This window comes from Silurus meridionalis, chromosome 23, assembly GCF_014805685.1.
Source record: "Silurus meridionalis isolate SWU-2019-XX chromosome 23, ASM1480568v1, whole genome shotgun sequence".
Lineage (NCBI taxonomy): Eukaryota > Metazoa > Chordata > Actinopteri > Siluriformes > Siluridae > Silurus > Silurus meridionalis.
This window is the reverse complement of record NC_060906.1, coordinates 23,581,660-23,603,178: the sequence shown is the minus strand read 5'-3', so window position 1 is coordinate 23,603,178 and position 21,519 is coordinate 23,581,660. Positions and strand designations below refer to the sequence as shown.

Below are 21,519 nucleotides of genomic sequence, written 5' to 3'. Positions count from 1 at the left end.
GCGTTATCCAATCATAATGTAAGGGGCGGGGTTTGTCCAATATGGTTGGAAGGAGAAACAAATAGATCCACCGCTGGCAACAGGACTCTACCGGGGAGCGGATATAATATATATTTGGGATCGGTGTTGGGAATTGTGTTGGTTTTTAACGCTCTTGTTTGGATAATTGATCAAATTCATGGCGATTGTTGAAAATCCGGGGTTTGTTTGTGTATAAAACAGGGAGGTATTGGGAAAGGAGTTGTTTTGCTAGGTCAAGGCGGTGTAGTAATATTATCTGGGTAAAGCAGACTTTAGAACAGACTCGATCCGGGAATAAATTCACGTGAATCTCGTGATATAAATAGTTGTGCGTGTGTCCGAAGCGTGTATTTACCGCTTTTAGATCGGATACAGATGCGAATGCTGCTAATGAACAAAAGCCGAACACGTAAACATCGGTGCGGTCTGATTATTGAAATTATACACGAGTAAAATCAACAATTAAATCATCAACCCGTCAATAACATTCACTAATATATTATAATTATAATAACAATATTTAAAGACGCGTCCAGGCGCCTGTCAGTGGCTTTAGATTACATCATTACGTTTATTTCTTCATTATTCATATCGTTTTTTTAAATATTATTCCAAGAATAAAAAAACAATGTATAAATATTAAATATCAGTTTATTATTATTATTATTATCTCCACCTTATTGTTTTTTTTTTTTTAATTTATTTATTTTCTGCTGTTTCCCTGCGAACTAACGCTATTACATATTGTACACGACTTCCGGTTACGTACTTCCGGGTAATATAATAAAACATTTTATTTTTAAATTTTCCCCTCTTGGAAGACACTTTGAATACACTATTGTTTAAAAAATATATATATATATAATTCTCAATTAAAAAAAAAAAGGTTTACCATAAAAACTGGTACAAAACGTAAATAATTGATTAGCATGCTAGCAACTTAAAAAAGGGGATTAAAATATTAAACTATTAAACCGTGCTTGTTAAAACCTAAAACTCCAAATTTTGCTGTATTTATTTGTCTATTTATTCTTTTTACAGTCAATTTTAAGAAGTTTTTCTGGGTAGCCCAATTTGGCAACCTGGTTTCCATGACAACCCTGTCAAGATAAACCATTCACAATAGCCACTACTAATAAAATAGCTACAAGTCACAGAAAAAGTTAATAATTAAAAAAAACCCGTATACGTTGTAAAATCACGATCCGTCTCTTGTGAAAAGCGTTACCGAGAAACTCGTTATAAAATACGGTGGATATTTTTATAATGTTTGTAATAAACTCGTTTTGATTCATTTGGATTTGTCCGATTCGACAGTCGTGATTGATTTTGCTCGGGTGTTTGTTTTTCTGAAGTACTTTGACTCGTCCTGTTCAACAAAAAAGCGTCAGATAATGAATTGATTTAGAAGGTTTGAGGTGACTGCATTTTTTTGGGCAAATAAGGGGTTGTTTTGGGTCACGACCCTTACAGTAGGGTTCATCCCCACACCTTCCCGTTATATAAGTTCAGTGGCAGAATGAGCGGGACCGGAGACAAGGGCTTTAACGGGGTCCTGGTTTGTCAGGAGAGTTACGTGTGCGGCGGATCGGACGAAGCCGCGTTCGAGTGCGACGAATGCGGCAGCTTGCAGTGCGCACGATGTGAACTCGAGCTGCATCGCCAGGAGCGCATGCGCAATCACGACCGCATCCGGATTACACCGGGACACGTTCCGTTCTGCGACCAGTGCAAAGGACATGCGGGAAGTCCTCCGAACGGGTCACGGCACCGGGCCGTAGTGCGCTGTCAGGGCTGCAAGGTCAATTTATGCTTGGACTGCCAGAAACGTACGCACAGCGGCGTGAGCAAGAGGAAACACCCGCTTTCTGCTTATCCACCGTGCACAGCTCCGGAAAAGGCCAACGCTGACGACGGAGATTCGCGCGACGACGAGAAGGCTCAGCTGGAGAAAGTGCACAGCTTCCTCCTGGTGAACGAGAAAGAGGAAATGCAGGTGTGATGATCGGCCGGACGTTTAAGGTGTTAAATTCATTAACAAATCAAAAGTCTTACGTCAGATTTTTGTCTCTTAAACAGGTGAAAGACGCAGACGAATTCGTCAGCAGGCTGGGTTGCCCCCCTGACGAGCTCCTGAAGGTGGTGTCCATCTTTGGGAATACGGGAGAGGGCAAATCCCACACCCTCAACCACACGTTCTTCCGCGGCCGCGAGGTTTTCAAGACGTCTCCCACGCAGGAGTCCTGCACGGTCGGCGTGTGGGCAGCGATGGATCCTCTCCATAAAGTAGTGGTCGTGGACACCGAGGGGCTCCTGGGAGCTGGAGCTAACCAGGGCCAGCGGATTCGTCTCCTGCTGAAGGTCCTTGCTGTGTCCGATCTGGTGATTTACCGCACGCACGCCGACCGGCTGCACGACGACCTTTTCAAGTTCCTGGGCGACGCCTCAGACGCTTATTTAAAGCATTTCACCAAGGAGCTAAAAGCCACCACGGCCCGGTGTGGCCTGGACGTCCCGCTGTCCACCCTGGGGCCGGCCGTGATCATCTTTCACGAGACCGTCCACACCAAATTACTGGGCTCAGGTCAGAGATAGAAAAAGACTATCGATATAATCTCTATAGGATATTCTAATTTTCTTGTCCTTGCACCATTTCTACACCTTTTTGAAAACTATGACCTTAGGAATATGCAAATAAGACCCTTCCCAGACTCCTCCCACCATCCCTAATAACCTACAACAACCTAGCCAACTTGGCTAGCTGGATAACAATATCTCAAATCTCTCGCAATAATTATAAAGTTAGAATAAATTTCATTTTGTTGCTTTTTTAAAAAGCAACAACAAATAGTTATAATATGTGTAAAAATTATAGAAATTATTTATCATAAAATTTCAAATGTAATGTTCAGCACATTTGTTATTTTTCTATTTCTCATTAATATTAGCCTGAAATGTTTATTCATATTTATTATTCATAATTTTTACGATAAGGACACAATATTTATTATATATAATTATTATAATTTAACTTTTCTTTAAATTGTTTGAATGGTTTTATAATTATTAATTCATATTAATATAAATGATAAAATATAAAATTTTTAATGATTAATTATACAAATTATTATACTTATCATTTTTGTTGTTTGAACAATAAAATGTACAACTTGTTTGATTCTATATAATAAAAATAATGCTTTATTGCAATAAATATTTAAGAATAAAAAAAAGGATTTAATAAGAAAATAACCTGATAATTTTATTTATTTTATTTTTCAGTTAACTAATTTTAATAAAAAAAAAAAGCCTTAAATTATTCAATGTGATTTATCAGAAATGTTTTATTATATATTTTAGCACACAAGTAAAAATCTGTTATGTAAACTTTAAAAAAACATAAATTTTTGCAGACAAGCCCTCGGATTCAGCAGAACGTCTTCTCCAGGAGCGTTTCCGGAAGCTGGGTCTGTTCCCCGAGGCATTCAGTTCCATCCAGTACAGAGGGACGCGAACCTACAACCCTCCGACCGACTTCAGCGGCCTGCTGCGAAGCGTAGAGCTTCAGCTGGACAACACCACCACGCGCTCGCCACGCACGGCCTGCGTCATCTACAAAGCCCTGCACGTGAGTTTTTACAAATATCCAGATTGTTGTAAATAATATAACTATATATATTTTTATTATCTATTACAAACCAATAACTTTTAGAGAAAACTCATTCTATTTATATTTAAAAAGATAATACAGTAAATGTAATATCCAAAGAGGTATTTAATCGCTAAAGCTAAATTATAAACATCATATTATTATAATAACATTATTATAGTAACATTACAACTGTTTCCAAATACCCGTAAGTCTAAAAAGAAAGTGTTTGTGTGTGTGTGTGTGTGTGTGTGTGTGTGTGTGTGTGTGTGTGTGTGTGTGTGTGTTTTGTCTCAGGCCCTGAGTGAGCGGTTTAGTGGTGAGATCCCTGATGAGCAGCTGTCCAGTAACTCCTTCTTCCCTGATGAGTATTTTACCTGCTCCAGCATCTGTATGAGCTGCGGGTGAGTGTCGCATCAGCAACCACATTCAACCTCTGTACCTCTAGACTAAACCCCACCATTAACCCCTCTGGACCTCTAGACTAAATCCCACCATTAACCCCTCTGGACCTCTAGACTAAACCCCACCATTAACCCCTCTGGACCTCTAGACTAAACCCCACCATTAACCCCTCTGGACCTCTAGACTAAACCCCACCATTAACCCCTCTGGACCTCTAGACTAAACCCCACCATTAACCCCTCTGGACCTCTAAACTAAACCCCACCATTAACCCCTCTGGACCTCTAGACTAAACCCCACCATTAACCCCTCTGGACCTCTAGACTAAACCCCACCATTAACCCCTCTGGACCTCTAGACTAAACCCTCCATTAACCCCTCTGGACCTCTAGACTAAACCCCACAATTAACCCCTCTGGACCTCTAGACTAAACCCCACCCTTGACCCCTCTGGGCCTCCAGACTAAACCCCACCCTTGACCCCTCTGTACCTCTAGACTATCCTCACCCTTGACCACTCTACCTCTAGACTAAACCCCACCCCTGACCACTCTGTACCTCTAGACTAAACCTCACCGTTGACCCCTCTGTACCTCTAGACTAAACCACACCCTTGACCCCTCTGTACCTCTAGACTAAACCACACCCTTAACCCCTCTGTACCTCTAGACTAAACCACACCCTTGACCCCTCTGTACCTCTAGACTATCCTCACTCTTGACCCCTCTGTACCTCTAGACTAAACCTCACCCTTGACCCCTCTGTACCTCTAGACTAAACTCCACCCTTGACCCCTCTGTACCTCTAGACTAAACCCCACCCTTGACCCCTCTGTACCTCTAGACTAAACCCCACCCTTGACCCCTCTGTACTTCTAGACTATCCTCACCCTTGACCACTCTGTACCTCTAGACTAAACCCCACCCTTGACCCCTCTGAACCTCTAGACTATCCTTACCCTTGACCACTCTGTACCTATAGACTAAACCCCACCCTTGACCCCTCTGCATCACTAGACTATCCTCACCCTTGACCACTCTGTACCTCTAGACTAAACCCCACCCTTGACCCCTCTGTACCTCTAGACTATCCTCACCCTTGACCCCTCTGTACCTCTAGACTAAACCCCACCTTTGATCCCTCTGTCTCTAGACTAAACTCCACCCTTGACCCCTCTGTACCTTTGGGCTAAACCGCACCCTTGACCTCTCTGTACCTTTGGGCAAAACCGCACCCTTGACCCTTTCTACCTATAAACTAAACCCCACCCTTGACCTCTCTGTCTCTAGACTAAACACCACTCTTTCCCCTTCTGTCTCTAGACGAAACCCCACTCTTGGCCTCTGTCTCTAGACTAAACCCCACCCTGGACCCCTCAGTCTATACACTAAACTCCATCCTTGGCCTCTGTCTCTAGATTAATTCCCACCTTTGCCCCCATCTGTCTCTAGACTAAACCCCACCCTTGCCCCCTCTGTCTCTAGACTAACCACACCCTTGCCCCCTCTGTCTCTAGACTAACCTGTGGTCTTGTTTTCAGCTCGGGGTGTAAGAACAGTATGAACCACCTGAGAGAAGGCGTGGGCCATGAGGCCAAACACCGCTGCCGCTACTCCGCCCACTTCGACAACCGCATCTACACTTGCAAGGTACGTCCCGCTCGTTCTGCTCTGTGTGCACCCCATCTTTCAGGGCTTGATGGGTTTGTTTCCTCCTGTAGGCATGCTACGAGAGCGGGAAAGAGGTGATCGTGGTTCCGAAGACCACAGCATCTTCGGACTCGCCCTGGTTTGGGCTGGCCATTTACGCCTGGTCTGGGTGAGAACACTCCTGATGTCTGGTACAGATGAGCTGAGATGATTCGCCCGGGCTGGAAGGTCAATCTTATTTCTGTTTCTCAAAGGTACGTGATCGAGTGTCCAAACTGTTCAGTAATCTATAGAAGCAGGCAGTACTGGTATGGGAACCAGGATCCGGTAGACACCGTGGTTCGGACTGAAATACACCATGTTTGGCCAGGGGTGAGAAACCTTTTTTTGTGTGTGTGTGTGTGTGTGTGTGTGTGTGTGTGTGTGTGTGTGTGTGTAAGATGCTGACTTACTGTATTATAGCTCCCATTATACACTGTACACACACACAAACACACACAGACTGCATATCTTACTAATTATTATATTTATCTCCATTCTAAAGTCCAACGGATTCTCGAAGGACAACAACAATGCTGCACAGAGGCTGCTGGATGGAGTGAACTTCATGGCTCAGTCCGTATCAGAGCTGAGTGTCAAACCTGCCAAAGCGGTCACTTCATGGCTCACTGACCAGATCGCTCCCGCTTACTGGAAACCCAACTCGCTTATCCTTGTAAGCGTTTAGAGCAGAGAACATCCTGTTGTATTTATTTATTTTAATTAATTAAGGTTTTAAACAGAATTTCAGGTTTTCAAGTCTGGCCGGTTAAATCAGATAAATCCAAATATAAAAAAATTATTAAGTGTGAGATTATATATAGTGTATACAACAATAATGAATGTTTTAATTAAAAGATAAATTTTTAATTTTAAGATTATGATTATATAAAAAATATCCTAATATTATAATTGTATAATAATAATATATCTTAGAATTATAATTACATCAAAAGTAAAGTAAAAAGTATAACAAGATAATTTTAATTAGATGAAAAACCCATTTCGAAGATTTTATTTATGTAAATTTATATAAAGTTTATAATTATAAAAAAAATCTCAAGATTAGAATCATAAATCGTTTCATTATTTTAATAATAAAAAAAAAAAAAAAAATATATATATATATATATATATATATATATATATATATATATATATATATATAAAATCATATAAATTCTAATATATCTCAATATTAAAATTATTATATATAAATATATATCTCAATATTATAATTAAAAAATATATATATATATAATGATAATTTAAATAAATTTTTTTTAATTGTATTTCTTTTTTTTTTTTTTACTTTTTGAAGATTGTTTGTGTAATCTAAACCTTTTCGTGCATTTAATTGCCATATTACAACGAAATGCAAGTACAAATATAAAGGATTTGTAGCGATTGGCCAGGCAGAGGAACCGAGCTGGGAAGGATGTGCTGCAAGTTAGAGCAATAAAGGATGGAGAGGGAAATGTGTTGACTAGTGAGGAGAGTGTGTTGAGAAGATGGAGGGAGTATTTTGAGCAGCTGATGAATGGGGAAAATCAGAGAGAGAGAAGGTTGGATGGTGTGGAGTTATTAAAGCAGGATGTGGATAGGATTAGTAAGGAGGAAGTGAGAGCAGCGATTAAGAGGATGAAGAGTGGAAAGTCGGTTGGACCAGATGACATACCGGTAGAAGCGTGGAGATGTTTAGCGGAGATGGCAGTGGAGTTTTTAACCAGATTGTTTAACAAGATTCTGGAAGGTGAGCTCTTTAAGCATAAGGGCAGACCTGCAGTAACTACAGGGGAATTAAATTGATCAGTCACACCATGAAGTTATGGGAAAGAGTAGTGGAAGCCAGGCTGAGAGAAGAGGTGACCATCTGTGAGCAACAGTATGGTTTCATGCCAAAGAAGAGCACCACAGATGCCTTATTTGCTTTGAGAATCTTGATGGAGAAGTATAGAGAAGGACAGAAGGAGCTGCATTGTGTGTTTGTGGATTTAGAGAAAGCATACGACAGAGTGGAGAGAGAGGAGTTGTGGTATTGTATGAGGAAGTCAGGTGTGTCAGAGATATAAGTGAGGGTGGTACAGGACATGTATGAGGACAGTGTGACAGCAGTGAAGTGTGCAGTAGGAACGACAGACTGGTTCAAGGTGGAGGTTGGACTGCATCAAGGATCGACTCTGAGCCCTTTCCTGTTTGCAGTGGTGATGGACAGGTTGATGGACAAGGTCAGACAGGAGTCTCCATGGACTATGATGTTTGTGGATGATATTGTGATTTGTGGTGAGAGAAGGGAGCAGGTGGAGAAGAGCCTGGAGGGGTGGAGGTACACGCTGGAGAGAAGGAGAATGATGGTCAGTAAGAGTAAGACAGAGTACATGTGTGTGAATAAAAGGGAGGGCAGTGGAGGGGTGTGCGGTTACAGGAAGTAGAGGTGGAGAAGGTGGAGGAGTTCAGGTAACTGGGGTCAACAGTGCAGAGTAATGGAGAATATGTTAGTGAAGTGCAGAAAAGAGTGCAGGCAGGGTGGATTGGGTGGAGAAGAGTGATAGCAGGAGTGATTTGTGATAGAAGAGTATCTGTGAGTGTGAAAGGGAAAGTTTAGAGGACTGTGGTGACAGGAGGTGGAGCTGTTGAAGATGTTAAGATGTTCATTGGGAGTGACGAGCACAGACAGGATTAGAAATTATTTTATTAGAGAGACAGGGCATGTAGGACGTTTTTTGCCCTTACTTCATTCCTTCCTTCCGTCTTTTTGCTCTGTAGAGCTAGCTTTCTTTCTTTGGGATTTCCCTCTTTCTCTAGTGGCAGATCTTCCCAGAACAGTGGAACATATAATAACAGTAAATAGAGATGATTGTGGAATGTTGTGGAAGAAAAATGCAGCACATATTAATCCTAATGGTTCACATTGCAGTGTGAGGATGTGAACTAGAATAATTGCTGACTAAGTGAAATGTTGCAGAACTGCTGGAAGTGTGGGGAGGCCTTTAACGACAGCGATACGAAGCACCACTGCCGGGCGTGTGGAGAAGGGTTCTGTGACGCCTGTTCGTCTAAGAGCCGACCCGTACCTGAGAGAGGGTGGGGACTCACACCAGTCCGAGTGTGTGATGCCTGCTTCCAAAACCGAGGAATCCCCGAGGGTGAGACTTTCTGCTGGAGATATTCAACTATTACTGAAACTACTGAAACACAGGACTGATCATCTTCTTCCTGATCTGCTGATTTGCTTTCAGTTATTAAAGAATTGTAATTTTTTTAAATACATTTTTGGTAACGTTAAACCTTTCCACCAATCAGAATCCAGGATCCCACAGCGCTGTAACTTAATACATTTTAATACATTCGACATTTCTGTCTCTCTCTCCGTCTCTCTCCCTCTCTCTCTATCTCTCTCCCTGTCTGTTTGTCTGTCTCTCTCTCTCTCTCTCTCTCTCTCTCTCTCTCTCTCTCTCTCTCTCTCTCTCTGTCTGTTTCTCTCTCTCTCTCTCTCTCTCTCTCTCTCTCTCTCTTTCTCTCTCTCTCTCTCTCTCTCTCCTGTCTGTTTGTCTGTCTTTCTCTCTTTCTCTTTCTCTCTCTTTCTTTCTCTCTCTCTCTGTCTCTCTCTCTCTCCCTGTTAGTAAATTCTTCATTCCCTCTCTCTCTGTGTAAATGTTCTACAGAGCTGCTGGATGCTGCGCTGGAGGAGGACGAGAGCGGGACTCTGATCGCCCGGAAAGTAGGAGAGGCCGTCCAGAACACTTTAGGAGCCGTAGTCACTGCCATGGACATCCCTCTGGGTTTGTGCCACACTGTTTACACTTAAATACCACAGTACTCCACTGAAATACACCCCACTTCTTCTATACTTAAATACCTCCACGTTACTTTCCATACATTACACTTAAATACCCCCGCTACCACACTTACATACCCTACTACATTTAAATACCCCCACTACTACACTTTAATACCCCTACCGTAGTTTTTTTGGACAGTGTCTCCGATCAATCTTGTTTGTCTTTGATTTATCACTATTTCTATACTGTAACAGTCTATAATTATTTGCAATTCTGATTAAAACACAAACTCGTTCTACATAAGAGCATAAAAACGTTTTGCACACGTTTTACGTCTTGGTTTTGTCTCCCCCTCCAGGCTTGGTGAAGGACGCAGCGCGGCCGGCGTACTGGGTCCCCGACCAGGACATCCGCTGCTGCTCTCAGTGCCAGCGCGAGTTTAACCCCCGTCTGTCCATCCATCACTGCCGGGCGTGTGGACAGGGCGTCTGCGACGGCTGCTCCCCGGACCGGCGCGCCGTCCCGTCTCGCGGCTGGGACCATCCCGTCCGGGTGTGCGTCACGTGCAACCAGAAACCTGGAGACCTTTAGCAGGAAGACCATGTCGCTTCTACGGGCGGGGACGAGATTTTTTTTTTTGCACGTCGACGCTCATCTCCGACGAGGCAAAGACTCACGTTTCATGTTCAATTCTGCAGCTTTTTTCCCCACAGGAACAAACCCTGATGTCATTCTGACAATCCGTTGCTTATACAGTCGTATCCGTGCATCACGTATATTTTTCCCCCCTCGTTTACAGCGTGCATGAACCCAGGGAATCTCTGTACTGTATCGACACGTGTTTTTTTTTTTAAACGTCTTCCCCCCCGGTTGAGAAATCATTTTCTTTTTGTTATATTTTTTCAAACGTATAACCGCATACACGTTACACAGCGTAACAGGGCGAAATCATTTCCTGTCTCTCGTTATGCGTTATGTTATTTATTATATAGCGTTTATTATTAAAACCGACCCCAAACGCCCCTCCCCCACCCCAACACACTCCTGCTATCCTTTTATCATTCACGCTACATTCACACCACGTGGATCACACCAAGTAGCAATTTGTGGAATACGTGCCAAAAAAAAGCGTGACGATAAGACGTTTTTAAATGAGTCACAGAAATCGGTGAATCAAAGGAATAACGTGCAGTATAAAGGGCTGGAATTTAACCTGAATAAATTTAAATTATATGAATATTATGATTATTATAATTATCTGGGGAAGTAGGAGATCAATGGTTAAGGCTCTGGGTTACCGATTGATAGGTCATGGGTTCAAGCCCCTACTAACGCCAAGCTGCCGCTCTTGGGCCCCTGAGCAAGGCCCTCAACCCTTTTTGCTCCAAGGGTGCTGTATCACGACTGACCCTGTGCTCTAACCCCAGCTCACTGACATTTCTGGGAGGTTGTCATTCTGTGGTCAAGGCTCTGGGTTACTGATCAGATGGTCAGGGGTTCGAACCCCACTATCGCCATGCTGCCGCTCTTGGGCCCCTGAGCAAGGCCCTTAACCCTCTGTGCTCCAGGGGTGCTGTATAATGGATGACCCTGCTCACTAACCCCAGCTTTAGTTGTTAAGGCTCTGGGTAACTGATCAGTAGGTCGGTGGTTCAAGTCCCACTATTGCCAAACTGCCACTCTTGGGCCCCTCAAGGTTCTTAACTCTTTGTATCGTAATTGGCCCTGCACTCTGACCCCATCTTCTTACTATTCATCACTGGGAGCTCAGTGGTTAAGACTCAGTACTGATCAGAAGGTCGGAGGTTCGAGCCCCACTATCGTCCCCCTTATTATTGTATACTCCTAGCACATTTTCTGCACAACTACAGAAGTGATGTGTGTGTGTGTGTGTGTGTGTGTGCGTGTGTTCTCCTGTAATCCTGCCTCCGATCCATTAGCGTCAACTCCTTGTTTGATTCCTCATCACGCCGCACACGTTTTCCGTAACGTCTCGTCTCGTGAGGTTCTCTGACGCCCACGTCGAGCTTCAACCCGGAAGGGAAATGTTTCCTTCTGTGCATCACTTAGTCGCTAAAGGTGTTTATTTACACACACACACACACACACACACACACACACAACACAACACAAGATTGTCTTTTTCACCAAATGGTCATTTTTCAACTGTACGATTGTTCTTTTTTTTTTTTCGCCGTCTGCACTATACATCGTCTCTCAAGCTACATAGAAACACGGCATGTCGTTTAAAAACATCCTCATCCTCATTCGCTCGACTACACGATCACGCTCATCTTCCCTCAGTAGCCGTTTCCCTCTGAAGCCCCGGGACGGGTTTAATAGGATCTTGAAAATGACAAACAAACAAACAAAAAAAAAAGCCGTTCGTCTGTACCGGAGTTTGTTTTCTTTTATTTCAGGTGTAACATTAGGAATGACTGAATGTGACTGACGATAACACTCATGTTTTATTCACCTTGTATGCTGAATAAATTAAACATGAGTACTTTTAATATTGTGGGTGGAGCCCTGACCTTTTCTTCCTTTCTTTTTTTTTTTTTTTTTTAGAGAATTTTATATAATAAAAGTCTCTCAATTTGCTCTTATACACCTGTACACGTAAAGAAGTATGAAGTGTTTATAAACCTGCATGTACAGGATACACTCTCTAATCCTGCTTATACGTGTATGTGCAGTATCTCACAAAAGTAAGTGCACCCCATCACATTTCAGCATTTTATTATCTCCTGAAGGGGAACGGATCTATTTTAGAGTATCAGTGTGCAGTTTGTGTATCAGGACTGATTTACTGTCCTCTAAAAATAACACAGTCATTATTGTCTAAATAACTCATCAAAAGTAAGTACACCCTCAGTGATAACAGCTGTGTGTGGTGTAACGAGGCAAAGCCACACGTCCTTTTCAAAATGTTCATGTTTTTGTCTGATTGACAGAACCAGACAAATGTGTATCTTCTATTAGAGCAGTTAATATTTAGTGCTTTGAGTTCAATTCTCTCATACTGACCACTGTTCCACATGGACCTCATGGTAAAGAGTCTCTGAGGATTTGAGAATTAGAATCATTGCTAAGGCTGTAAGAAGATCAGTATCACCCTGAAACTGAGGTACAGTACAGTGTTCAGGGTCATACAGAGGTTTTCTAAGACGGGTTCCACTCAGAACAGATCTCACAAGGGTCCATCAAAGAAGTCGAGTCCTTGTGCTGTACATCAGGTGCAGAAGAAACTGCTTCAAAAAACAGTTGAGTGCTGCAGCGTTGCTTTAGTCAGTGTGCATCAGTCATCCCAGAAGGAGCCTCTAATGAAGCTGCTCACAAGAAAGACCTCAAACAGTTTGCTGAAGAACAACCTGTCCAAGAGCATGAATGAGCAATCTGAAGATGAATGTGATGGAGCAGCCAAGGGTGTCTTCAGACCTGAACCTGATCATCTTGCAGTTACTGTAGTTTATCAGACACTAAAGAATTTATAAGTATTGAGAAAAACGGATTGTGAATGAAAAACCCTGGACACACTTGCACCAGCGTTTCTGTCCACTAAGGGGCGCTGTAGCACACTGATCAACCGTTTATTTATTTATGTATCAGGAACCATATTTTCCAGACGTGTTTCTTCATGAAACCATTATTAGAGACAATGCTTCACAGACCACACTATGGGGGAACCACACCAGGGTGAGGTTCTCAAAAAGAGGAAAGGAGGATTTCCTCAAAGGATCTTTAGAATCAGTACAGGAGGAGGTTGAGGTTCTTCAGGGTTCTTTGGGAACCTATGTGTGATCTATAACTAATACTGGACACAGTATATGAGGGTTAATAAGTGAAGGGTTTAAAAAAGAAGAAAAAGCACTTTTTAAAATAATGTTTTTATTATTATTTGCTTTTTTAATTTCATTCAATTAATTTAGATTTGTACTGATCTGAGAAAGAGAATAATTCCTGAAGAAGAAGGGCAATAACATTCTTTTTCTTTTAACATTCAAGTTATTTGTAAAAAATTTACTTGCAAAAAAAAGTTAATCAAATACAAATCGTTAATCAGATTGTCCCAAATAAGTCATGTGACACCAGGAGCAGTTTGATTTCACGTGACTACAAACATCGAACCGACGTGTGTGTGTGTGTGTGTGTGTGTAAAACATCTTAACCCCGTGTCTCGCATAACGTCCCGTCCTGAAAGTCCCCATAAGGGTAGTAATAGAGGTTGTTGCAGACGGCCATGAGGAGGCCGGGAAGTCCTCTGCGTCCCCCAAGCCGTGAGGAGAACACCACGTTAGGGATGGAGTCCTTCTCTGCAGGGTGAGGGGACGGGATGGTCCTGAGCAGATGTCCGTCTCGAAGACTCCACAGACGTGTGTAGCAGTCCTGCCCCACTGCAAAAACACAAATTCTCGATTCTGATTGGCTCTCACACCACAGGGTACTATGACGGCAGATCAAAGGCGAAGGTAAAAGTGTACGGTTCGGGGGGGGTACCTGCGAGGAGTAGCCCTTCTTGCTCACACAGGTGTAGGGGCAGGTAGGCGTACTCGTTGTGGTGGCCTTCGTACTGCATCGCCGCACGTTTCACCCGGACGTCCCACAGCTTAATCTGAAAAGGTGAAACGGCGTTAGATATCGAGCGGCAGACGTATCGCAGGTTCTTTAGTGGGTGATGGCGAGACCTTTCCGAGCATGTCGGCGGCGAGGAGGTAGTTCTCGTCCTGCAGCAGGCGTATAGATGTAACGGCCGAGTCCTGATGGAAGCGCGAGGACTTCCAGCTGTGGTCACGTCCACGGCCGCGCTGCCTCAGGTCGATGCTGAAGATCTCGCCTGAACGGCAGCCGTTGAACAGCACCGGGGCCTTCAGGGCAAGAGGGAGAAACCATTCAATGATGGGGGTGTAACGGTACAAAAACGGTACGGGGAGAAACGCAAAACATTAAATTCATTGTCGTTTTATTATTTACGAGGTTTATTATTAACATGGTTAAATAACATATTAAATAATATTTTATAACATTTTATATAAATATAATATACACAAATGTTTTTATAATTATAGCAATCGATTAAATTGGCACAAATTAAATTATTTACGAAAAATGTAATAAATTGGAAAAACTTATTCAATAGTTTACATATGTTAGACGGAGCGAGTAGCCACAGTCACACTGCGCTAACTCTAGTTCCTTATTTATACCCCTGGAATTGTTGTGTATGTTTTCAAGTTTAATAAAAATGATAATAATAATTGAAAGAAGTGCAAACCTAAACAAACTTGCGTTCCTCCACTTAATACGTTCGTGAGGGAACTCAGATTGTAAACCGCACGTAAAAAGGATTGCATTTGGATTGTATTAAACTCCTACTAATCGATATCGCGGAAACGTATCTCGGACGTCCTCCACGTCGCGCTTCTTCTACTCACTCGGACAGCGAACTGCTGGGCCAATACGTCGCTCCCTGTGCTGTACGTCTGCCTTCGGCCCGTCACCACGTCAGTCACGATGACGCTCCGGGAAAGACCTGGACATCAGGAAATACCGTCTAAGTGACACCAAAAACGAGGAATTCACCCAGACCAAACACACACACACACACACACACACACACACACACACACACACACTTACCAGTACTGAAGGTTTTATCAGCCTGGGGGTTCAGGCACCATGCGCATGACCACGCTGTCGAGATCTTAAAACTGCACAGCATCCCAGGCTGATCTGGATACACGGAAACAGGAAGTAATTCGGAGTTAAAGTAAACTTTTAGATTAGTAGTAACTCTGAACTGTTGTTTGTTGGCGCTTTAGATTCTTAAACTGGATTAAATGCAACAGCGGTGATTTTGAACTAGTGGATAAAAATTTACATCACGGTTTTTATTGCTAAGGGAAGTTTGCTCATGTTATACAGCAGGGGTCCAACACTACGGTACCCCCTGTTCCACATTTAAAACGGCCCTCTGAACTGCCAGAGACATATTTAGAAAAAATCCTTTTAAATATATGTTTTACTCACATCATATCTGTTTTTAATAATAAAGGTTGACCTTCACACTAAAATTCCCCTTAGATATTAATAGAGGCAAAAACAAATCCATCCCGATAGTTTTTCCGGGTTCCGGTCCGAGAGCGGCCTCTGGGGGCGAATCGGTGAAGTGAGACTGCATGCTGCATGGAGAGCGCTAGATTATATTTATTCATTATCATTTATGAATTATATCATTATTACTGAATATATCCATATTTAATTAATTTAGCACATTTGAATAAATCAAGTTTTCATTTTTGTTATAAAGTTCAGAACTATTTTACATGGAATGTTTTTTTATCCAGTATATCAGTATATTCAGTAAAATGTACTATCGCTCCAACTCTAGTCTGAACGTAGCCTGATTATTTATTCGATTCTCCCACCAACCTTATGCATAAGTAAATGTTTAAATTTCAATAGCAATAAATATGAAAAATGTCATTATGATATTCAAAAATTATAATTATTATTAGGCGTGTGTGTGTACAGTGCAGAACAAAAACTATTCTAGCATTAGAATAGTTTTTCCCTTCATGACTGCACTATTGATTGGTATGCGTGTTTTTGGTTTTTAACATCCCATTCCACACTTAGTCTCCATTTACTCTTATAATGAGCTCCACTCTTCTGGGAAGATGTTCCACTAAATCTTTGTGGAGATTCATTCATCCCAAAGGTGTTAAATAGGGTTTATAGCAGGAGATCTTTTACATCTTCCAACATCATCAGCATGTAAAGCAGATCTTCATTGAGCACAGGGTTCTCCTTGGGGCAGGTTTAGGGCTCTCAGCTCAAGTGAAGTGAAAATCTCACGTCCAGGTACAATTGTGTGCCTCCAACTTTGTGGTAACAGTTTGAAGAACTACTTATGTAATGGGTGGAAAAGGCGGCTGTCCCAATACTTTTGGCAGCACAGCGTATGTTAAGGTTATAATGTATATAATGGCATGCAAAAATGGCTGTTTTGTTAAATAAAATATAAAGTAATAATTCATAAAAATAAAATCGAATGTAGCAAACGAATACAATACACTTTAACTGATTAAATTGAGTAATCAATCAAACTTAAAACATTGAAAAAATGTTAGACTCCATTTGGGAAATACAGATGTGTATATAAAAGAGTAAGTGTGTGTGATTTACACTTTTTTACTTTACATTTTTTACTTTACTGTTCTGCTTATTTCTGCAGACTTTAACGAATGTCTTCATTCCTTCCATCCTTCATTCATTCACTCCCTCGATATGTGGAAGTGTCAGGATTTTCTCCTTACAAGAGAAAAGCTGGACATAAAAAGCTAAATAATCCATAGCGCTAGTGTTAGCCTCTAGCTACTTGCTGGTTAGCGGCTAACGATTGCGCGATTAGCCACAGTGACACTGCGCTAACTCCAGTTTCTTTTTTACACCCTTGAAATTTGTTGTGTATGTTTCCAAGTTTAAAAAAAAAACCTAAAATAAATAAAACAGTAAACTAAAAAAAGTGCGAGGCGGAGACTAAACAAACTTGGGGTCCGCCACTAAATACGTTCCTGTGGAAACTTAGATTGTAACTATGTTCCGCAGGTAAAAAGGTTTGCACCTGTAAAAAGCCCTGTAGCGAAATACAAATACATGTACGTTACACCTCTAATATATATAAACTATAAACGTGATGACACGTGAGTCAGCAGCGAGAAACGTCTCACCGGGATTGGAGTTGTTGAAGAGAGACGCGGGAAGCAAACTGACACAGCCTGGAGTCTGAGAAATCCCCACCAAGCACAACCTGAGGAGGCTGGTTAAGGAAAGCGAGTGCACCTGATCCGCACCGAGCCGCTCGGGAAGCGTGTGAAAAAAGGATACAGGACGTGAGAGTCAGAATGAGTGACAGACGACCAGCACACGGAGTTCACCTGAAACAAAGGGTGTGTATTATTAATCATTACATCCCATAATATTTACAGATCACAAGATGATGATAAAAGTCTCACCTTGCGGTTAGTGAAGTACAGGTTATCGCACATCTGTGCAGACAGAGAGCCGTTCCCGCAGCCGCCGAACTTCATGATGCCGTACTTGCAGCCTCCGTGAGAGACGTCGTTCACCGTGAAGACGCGCTCGCACGCAGAGTCCGCCTGCGGGTACACGGGGGTTACGGAGACGGTCGTGGTGACGTGGCTGAAATCTGTGGAGTGGGAAGCGGGAGCTCACTCACCACGATCAGGCGGAAGTTGTCTGCGTTGGAGCTGCTGGCGTCGACGCTCTGGAGCTCCAGCTTGCGTCGCTTCATCTCGCTGACCTTCACCTCGTGTACTAATCTAAAAAAAAAAACAAAAAAAAAAGACAGATAAAAAGATAAAGAGCTACAAATACAAACAGAAAGCTGGACAGATGTACAGATGGATGGATGAATAAATAGATAGATAAATACTCAGATTTATATACAGATGGATGGTTAGATAAATAGAGAGATTAACTGATTGATGGACGAATGGAGGGTGAGCTGAATAAATACGTAGTGAGATGGATAGCCAGATGAATGGATAGATGGACAGACATATAGAGAAAGAGAGATAGATAAATGGATGGTGGGACAGACAGAAAGATAGAAGGATAACTAGGTGGATAAATACACAAATATACACACAGGTGCATCTCAATCAGTCACATTTTACATTTTCATGCACAAAATGAGCTCATTTCAGATTTGATGTCTGCTACAGGGCACAGGGGGGCATGTTTACAGTGGTGTAGCATCTCCTCTTCTTTTCAAAACAGTTTGAAGATGTCTGGGCTTTGAGGTTATGAGTTTCTGAAGTTTTGCTGTTGGAGTTTGGTCCCATTATTGCCTGATATCAATATTGATTTTTTTTTTAGACCTGTAGCATGTGTGTGTGTGTGTGTGTGTGTGTATACCTGCAGTAGGAGTTGGGGTGCAGTTCTCCCAGGCGTCTCCTCTGCAGCAGCAGTGTGGAGTTGAGTCCAGTGCGTGGAGATTTCTGCTCAGTGACACAGGAGATGTTTCAGCTCTGTACTTTCTCGAACCTTAACTCCACCTCAGAGCATTTGACTCAACTCACCTTCCTCACCTGCTCGTCCTCGAGCAGCAGCATCGTCCTCTTCCTCTCTTGCTCCTTCTTCTCCAGCAATTCCCTCGTTAAAGGATTGCAGTTGTTGTGGCCCGGCAGCAGACGGAAGTAACGGTTCTTCTCCGGGTCGAAGTAAAAACCAGGCAACTCTGTTAACATGAGACAACGTTCAGTGTTAGGAAAGTTTCCTATCCTAGCTGCTCCGTGTTCTGGCCTTTCATACTCTTGATGGAGAAGGTGCACTGTGATGTCATAGGTAACTTATCATGATGTCTGCCTCTAGTGGTGAAGCGTGGAAATGCAACTAAATGGGAATTCTTTCTTACATTTTCAGCATTCTCCATATATGAAGTTACTTTCACTGAGTGAGTGAGTGTGAGAAAATGTGGGTGAGACAGTAAGAGCGTGAGAGGGATTGAGTGTAAGTAAGTGTGTGAGAGAGTGAGGGAGTGAGTGTGAGCAAGTGTGGGAGCGTGTGAGTGAGGGATTGTGAGAGTGACAGTGGGTGAGTGAATGAGTGAGTGTGAATGAGTGTGAGAGTGAGTGAATGAGAGAGAGAGTGAGTAAATGAGTGTGAGAGTGAGTGAATGAGTGTGAGTGAATGAGTGTGAGAGTGAGTGAATGAGAGTGAGTGAATGAGTGTGAGTGAGTGAATGAGTGTGAGTGAGTGAATGAGTGTGAGTGAGTGAATGAGTGTGAGTGAATGAGGTGAGTGAATAAGTGTGAGTGAGTGAATGAGAGTGAGTGAATGAGTGTGAGTGAGTGAATGAGTGTGAGTGAGTGAATGAGTGTGAGTGAGTGAATGAGTGTGAGTGAGTGAATGAGTGTGAGTGAATGAGAGTGAGTGAATGAGAGTGAGTGAATAAGTGTGAGTGAGTGAATGAGAGTGAGTGAATAAGTGTGAGTGAGTGAATGAGAGTGAGTGAATGAGTGTGAGTGAGTGAATGAGTGTGAGGTGAGTGAATGAGTGTGAGTGAATGAGTGTGAGTGAGTGAATGAGTGTGAGTGAGTGAATGAGTGTGAGTGAATGAGTGTGAGAGTGAGTGAATGAGTGTGAGTGAGTGAATGAGTGTGAAAGTGAGTGAATGAGAGTGAGTGAATGAGTGTGAGTGAATGAGTGTGTGAGTGAGTGAATGAGTGTGTGAGTGAGTGAATGAGTGTGAGTGAATGAGTGTGAGTGAGTGAATGAGTGTGAGTGAATGAGTGTGAGTGAATGAGTGTGAGTAAATGAGTGTGTGAGTGAGTGAATGAGTGTGAGTGAATGAGTGTGAGTGAGTGAATTAATTTGAGTGAATGAGTGTGAGGGTGTGTAAATGAGTGTGAGTGAGTGAATGAGTGTGAGGGTGTGTAAATGAGTGTGAGAGTGAGTGAATGAGAGTGAGTGAATAAGTGTGAGTGAATGAGTGTGAGTGAATGAGAGTGAGTGTGAGTGAGTGAATTAATTTGAGTGAATGAGTGTGAGTGAGTGAATGAGTGTGAGTGAATGAGTGTGAGTGAATGAGTGTGAGTGAATGAGAGTGAGTGAATGAGTGTGAGAGTGAGTGAATTAATTTGAGTGAATGAGTGTGAGTGAGTGAATGAGTGTGAGTGAATGAGTGTGAGAGTGAGTGAATTAATTTGAGTGAATGAGTGTGAGTGAGTGAATGAGTGTGAGTGAATGAGTGAATGAGTGTGAGTGAATGAGTGTGAGAGTGAGTAAATTAATCTGAGTGAATGAGTGTGAGAGTGAGTGAATTAATCTGAGTGAGTGAGTGTGAGAGTGAGTGAATTAATCTGAGTGAATGAGTGTGAGGGTGTGTAAATGAGTGTGAGAGTGAGTGTGAATGAGTGAGTGTGTGAATAAGTGAGAGTTAGTGAGTGTGAGTGAATAAGTGAGAGTGAGTGAATGAGTGAGAGTTTTCCTTGTGGACTGAAGTCTGATGAGAAACAGAGATCACCTGGAGCAGGAGCGCTGGATCCGGAGGATGAAGCAGAGTCTGATCCTGAACTTCTGTCTGATGATCTGCAAGATCAGACAACAACATGACTTTAATCTGAGGAACATCATCATCAAAGAACATCAGATCTGAGAGTAATGGAGGTGTTACTCAGGTGGCTCTGATGGATGGTTCCTCTTTCTCCACTCAGAACTGTCATGATGATGATGGCGTCTGTTCCTCCTTCCTCTCCAGTTCCCTCTCCTCATTTCTTATATACAGTGTATATATACACACACACACACCTAAGCTACGTACCTAGCAAAGAAAACACTGCACGTTAGCTAGCTAGTCATATCTAAACTAAATTAACCCCCATTTTGTATCTAATTGCTTAAAAAAGCTTGATGTTTTATTATATATATTTTAAACAAACTTTATTACATTTGCGTATTTAATATAATTCTAGTTAAACACCCTAAAGCTCCACGCTGTACAGGAGCTAACTCTAGCACTAGTGTCTCAAATCTTTCCCATGTCCCCTTGTGCCCTTTGTAGGGTCCAAATAGACTAATTTCTGCACCCTACCTAGTGCACTATTTATCCTCTTAGAATCAGACCTGTTCAAGACGCAACCAGTGGCTTTCGCCTTCTCTAGGTCCCGCCTACTCGATGCTGATTGGTGATTTTTTATAAATTATGCATCATGCCAGAATCTGATTGGTCACCTTTGATTTCAATATAATAATTTAAAACTAAAAACACGACAGACGTGAAAACGGAAGAATATCGGGTTTTTAAATGTCAAAATTTAGCTTGATATGTTTAAATTATTAAAATGTCGCATTACATAGTAATACATAATACATAATAATTAGTCAATTATAAAAATTGAATATAAAACCTTTCATAAAATTGTAAATAATGTTCATATTTATTTATTTT

The 21,519-nt window shown here is 42.1% G+C and overlaps 2 protein-coding genes across 2 annotated transcripts; one reads left to right on the top strand and one right to left on the bottom strand.

The window, feature by feature from the left end:
• The first annotated feature begins 40 nt into the window (after window positions 1-40).
• zfyve1 (zinc finger, FYVE domain containing 1) lies at window positions 41-12,060 on the top strand. The gene is made up of 11 exons (XM_046836235.1): window positions 41-2,017; window positions 2,101-2,605; window positions 3,435-3,649; window positions 3,968-4,074; window positions 5,616-5,724; window positions 5,796-5,893; window positions 5,979-6,096; window positions 6,269-6,439; window positions 8,729-8,909; window positions 9,429-9,545; window positions 9,904-12,060. Exons 1-11 carry the CDS (start codon window positions 1,541-1,543, stop codon window positions 10,134-10,136), a joined length of 2,331 nt encoding a protein of 776 aa, XP_046692191.1. The 5' UTR covers window positions 41-1,540; the 3' UTR covers window positions 10,137-12,060.
• Window positions 12,061-13,416: 1,356 nt separating this feature from the next.
• wdr21 (WD repeat domain 21) lies at window positions 13,417-21,136 on the bottom strand. The gene is made up of 13 exons (XM_046836243.1): window positions 20,746-21,136; window positions 20,596-20,660; window positions 18,650-18,807; window positions 18,486-18,568; window positions 17,785-17,887; window positions 17,561-17,704; window positions 17,433-17,482; window positions 17,276-17,355; window positions 15,183-15,275; window positions 14,978-15,075; window positions 14,231-14,410; window positions 14,043-14,157; window positions 13,417-13,939 (listed from the first exon to the last, which is right to left on the bottom strand). Exons 1-13 carry the CDS (start codon window positions 20,841-20,843, stop codon window positions 13,710-13,712), a joined length of 1,497 nt encoding a protein of 498 aa, XP_046692199.1. The 5' UTR covers window positions 20,844-21,136; the 3' UTR covers window positions 13,417-13,709.
• Window positions 21,137-21,519: the final 383 nt, after the last annotated feature.

Excerpts from the sequence above, each read along its gene's own strand:
- zfyve1 (XM_046836235.1), top strand. The coding sequence starts at position 1,541 with ATGAGCGGGACCGGAGACAAGGGCTTTAACGGGGTCCTGGTTTGTCAG. Across the intron at positions 6,097-6,268 it reads TACACCATGTTTGGCCAGGG|TCCAACGGATTCTCGAAGGA; the intron begins GTGAGAAACCTT and ends TCCATTCTAAAG. Across the intron at positions 8,910-9,428 it reads AAACCGAGGAATCCCCGAGG|AGCTGCTGGATGCTGCGCTG; the intron begins GTGAGACTTTCT and ends AATGTTCTACAG.
- wdr21 (XM_046836243.1), bottom strand. The coding sequence starts at position 20,843 with ATGAGGAGAGGGAACTGGAGAGGAAGGAGGAACAGACGCCATCATCAT. Across the intron at positions 15,076-15,182 it reads TGATAAAACCTTCAGTACTG|GTCTTTCCCGGAGCGTCATC; the intron begins GTAAGTGTGTGT and ends CCTGATGTCCAG. Across the intron at positions 13,940-14,042 it reads AGAAGGGCTACTCCTCGCAG|TGGGGCAGGACTGCTACACA; the intron begins GTACCCCCCCCG and ends GTGTTTTTGCAG.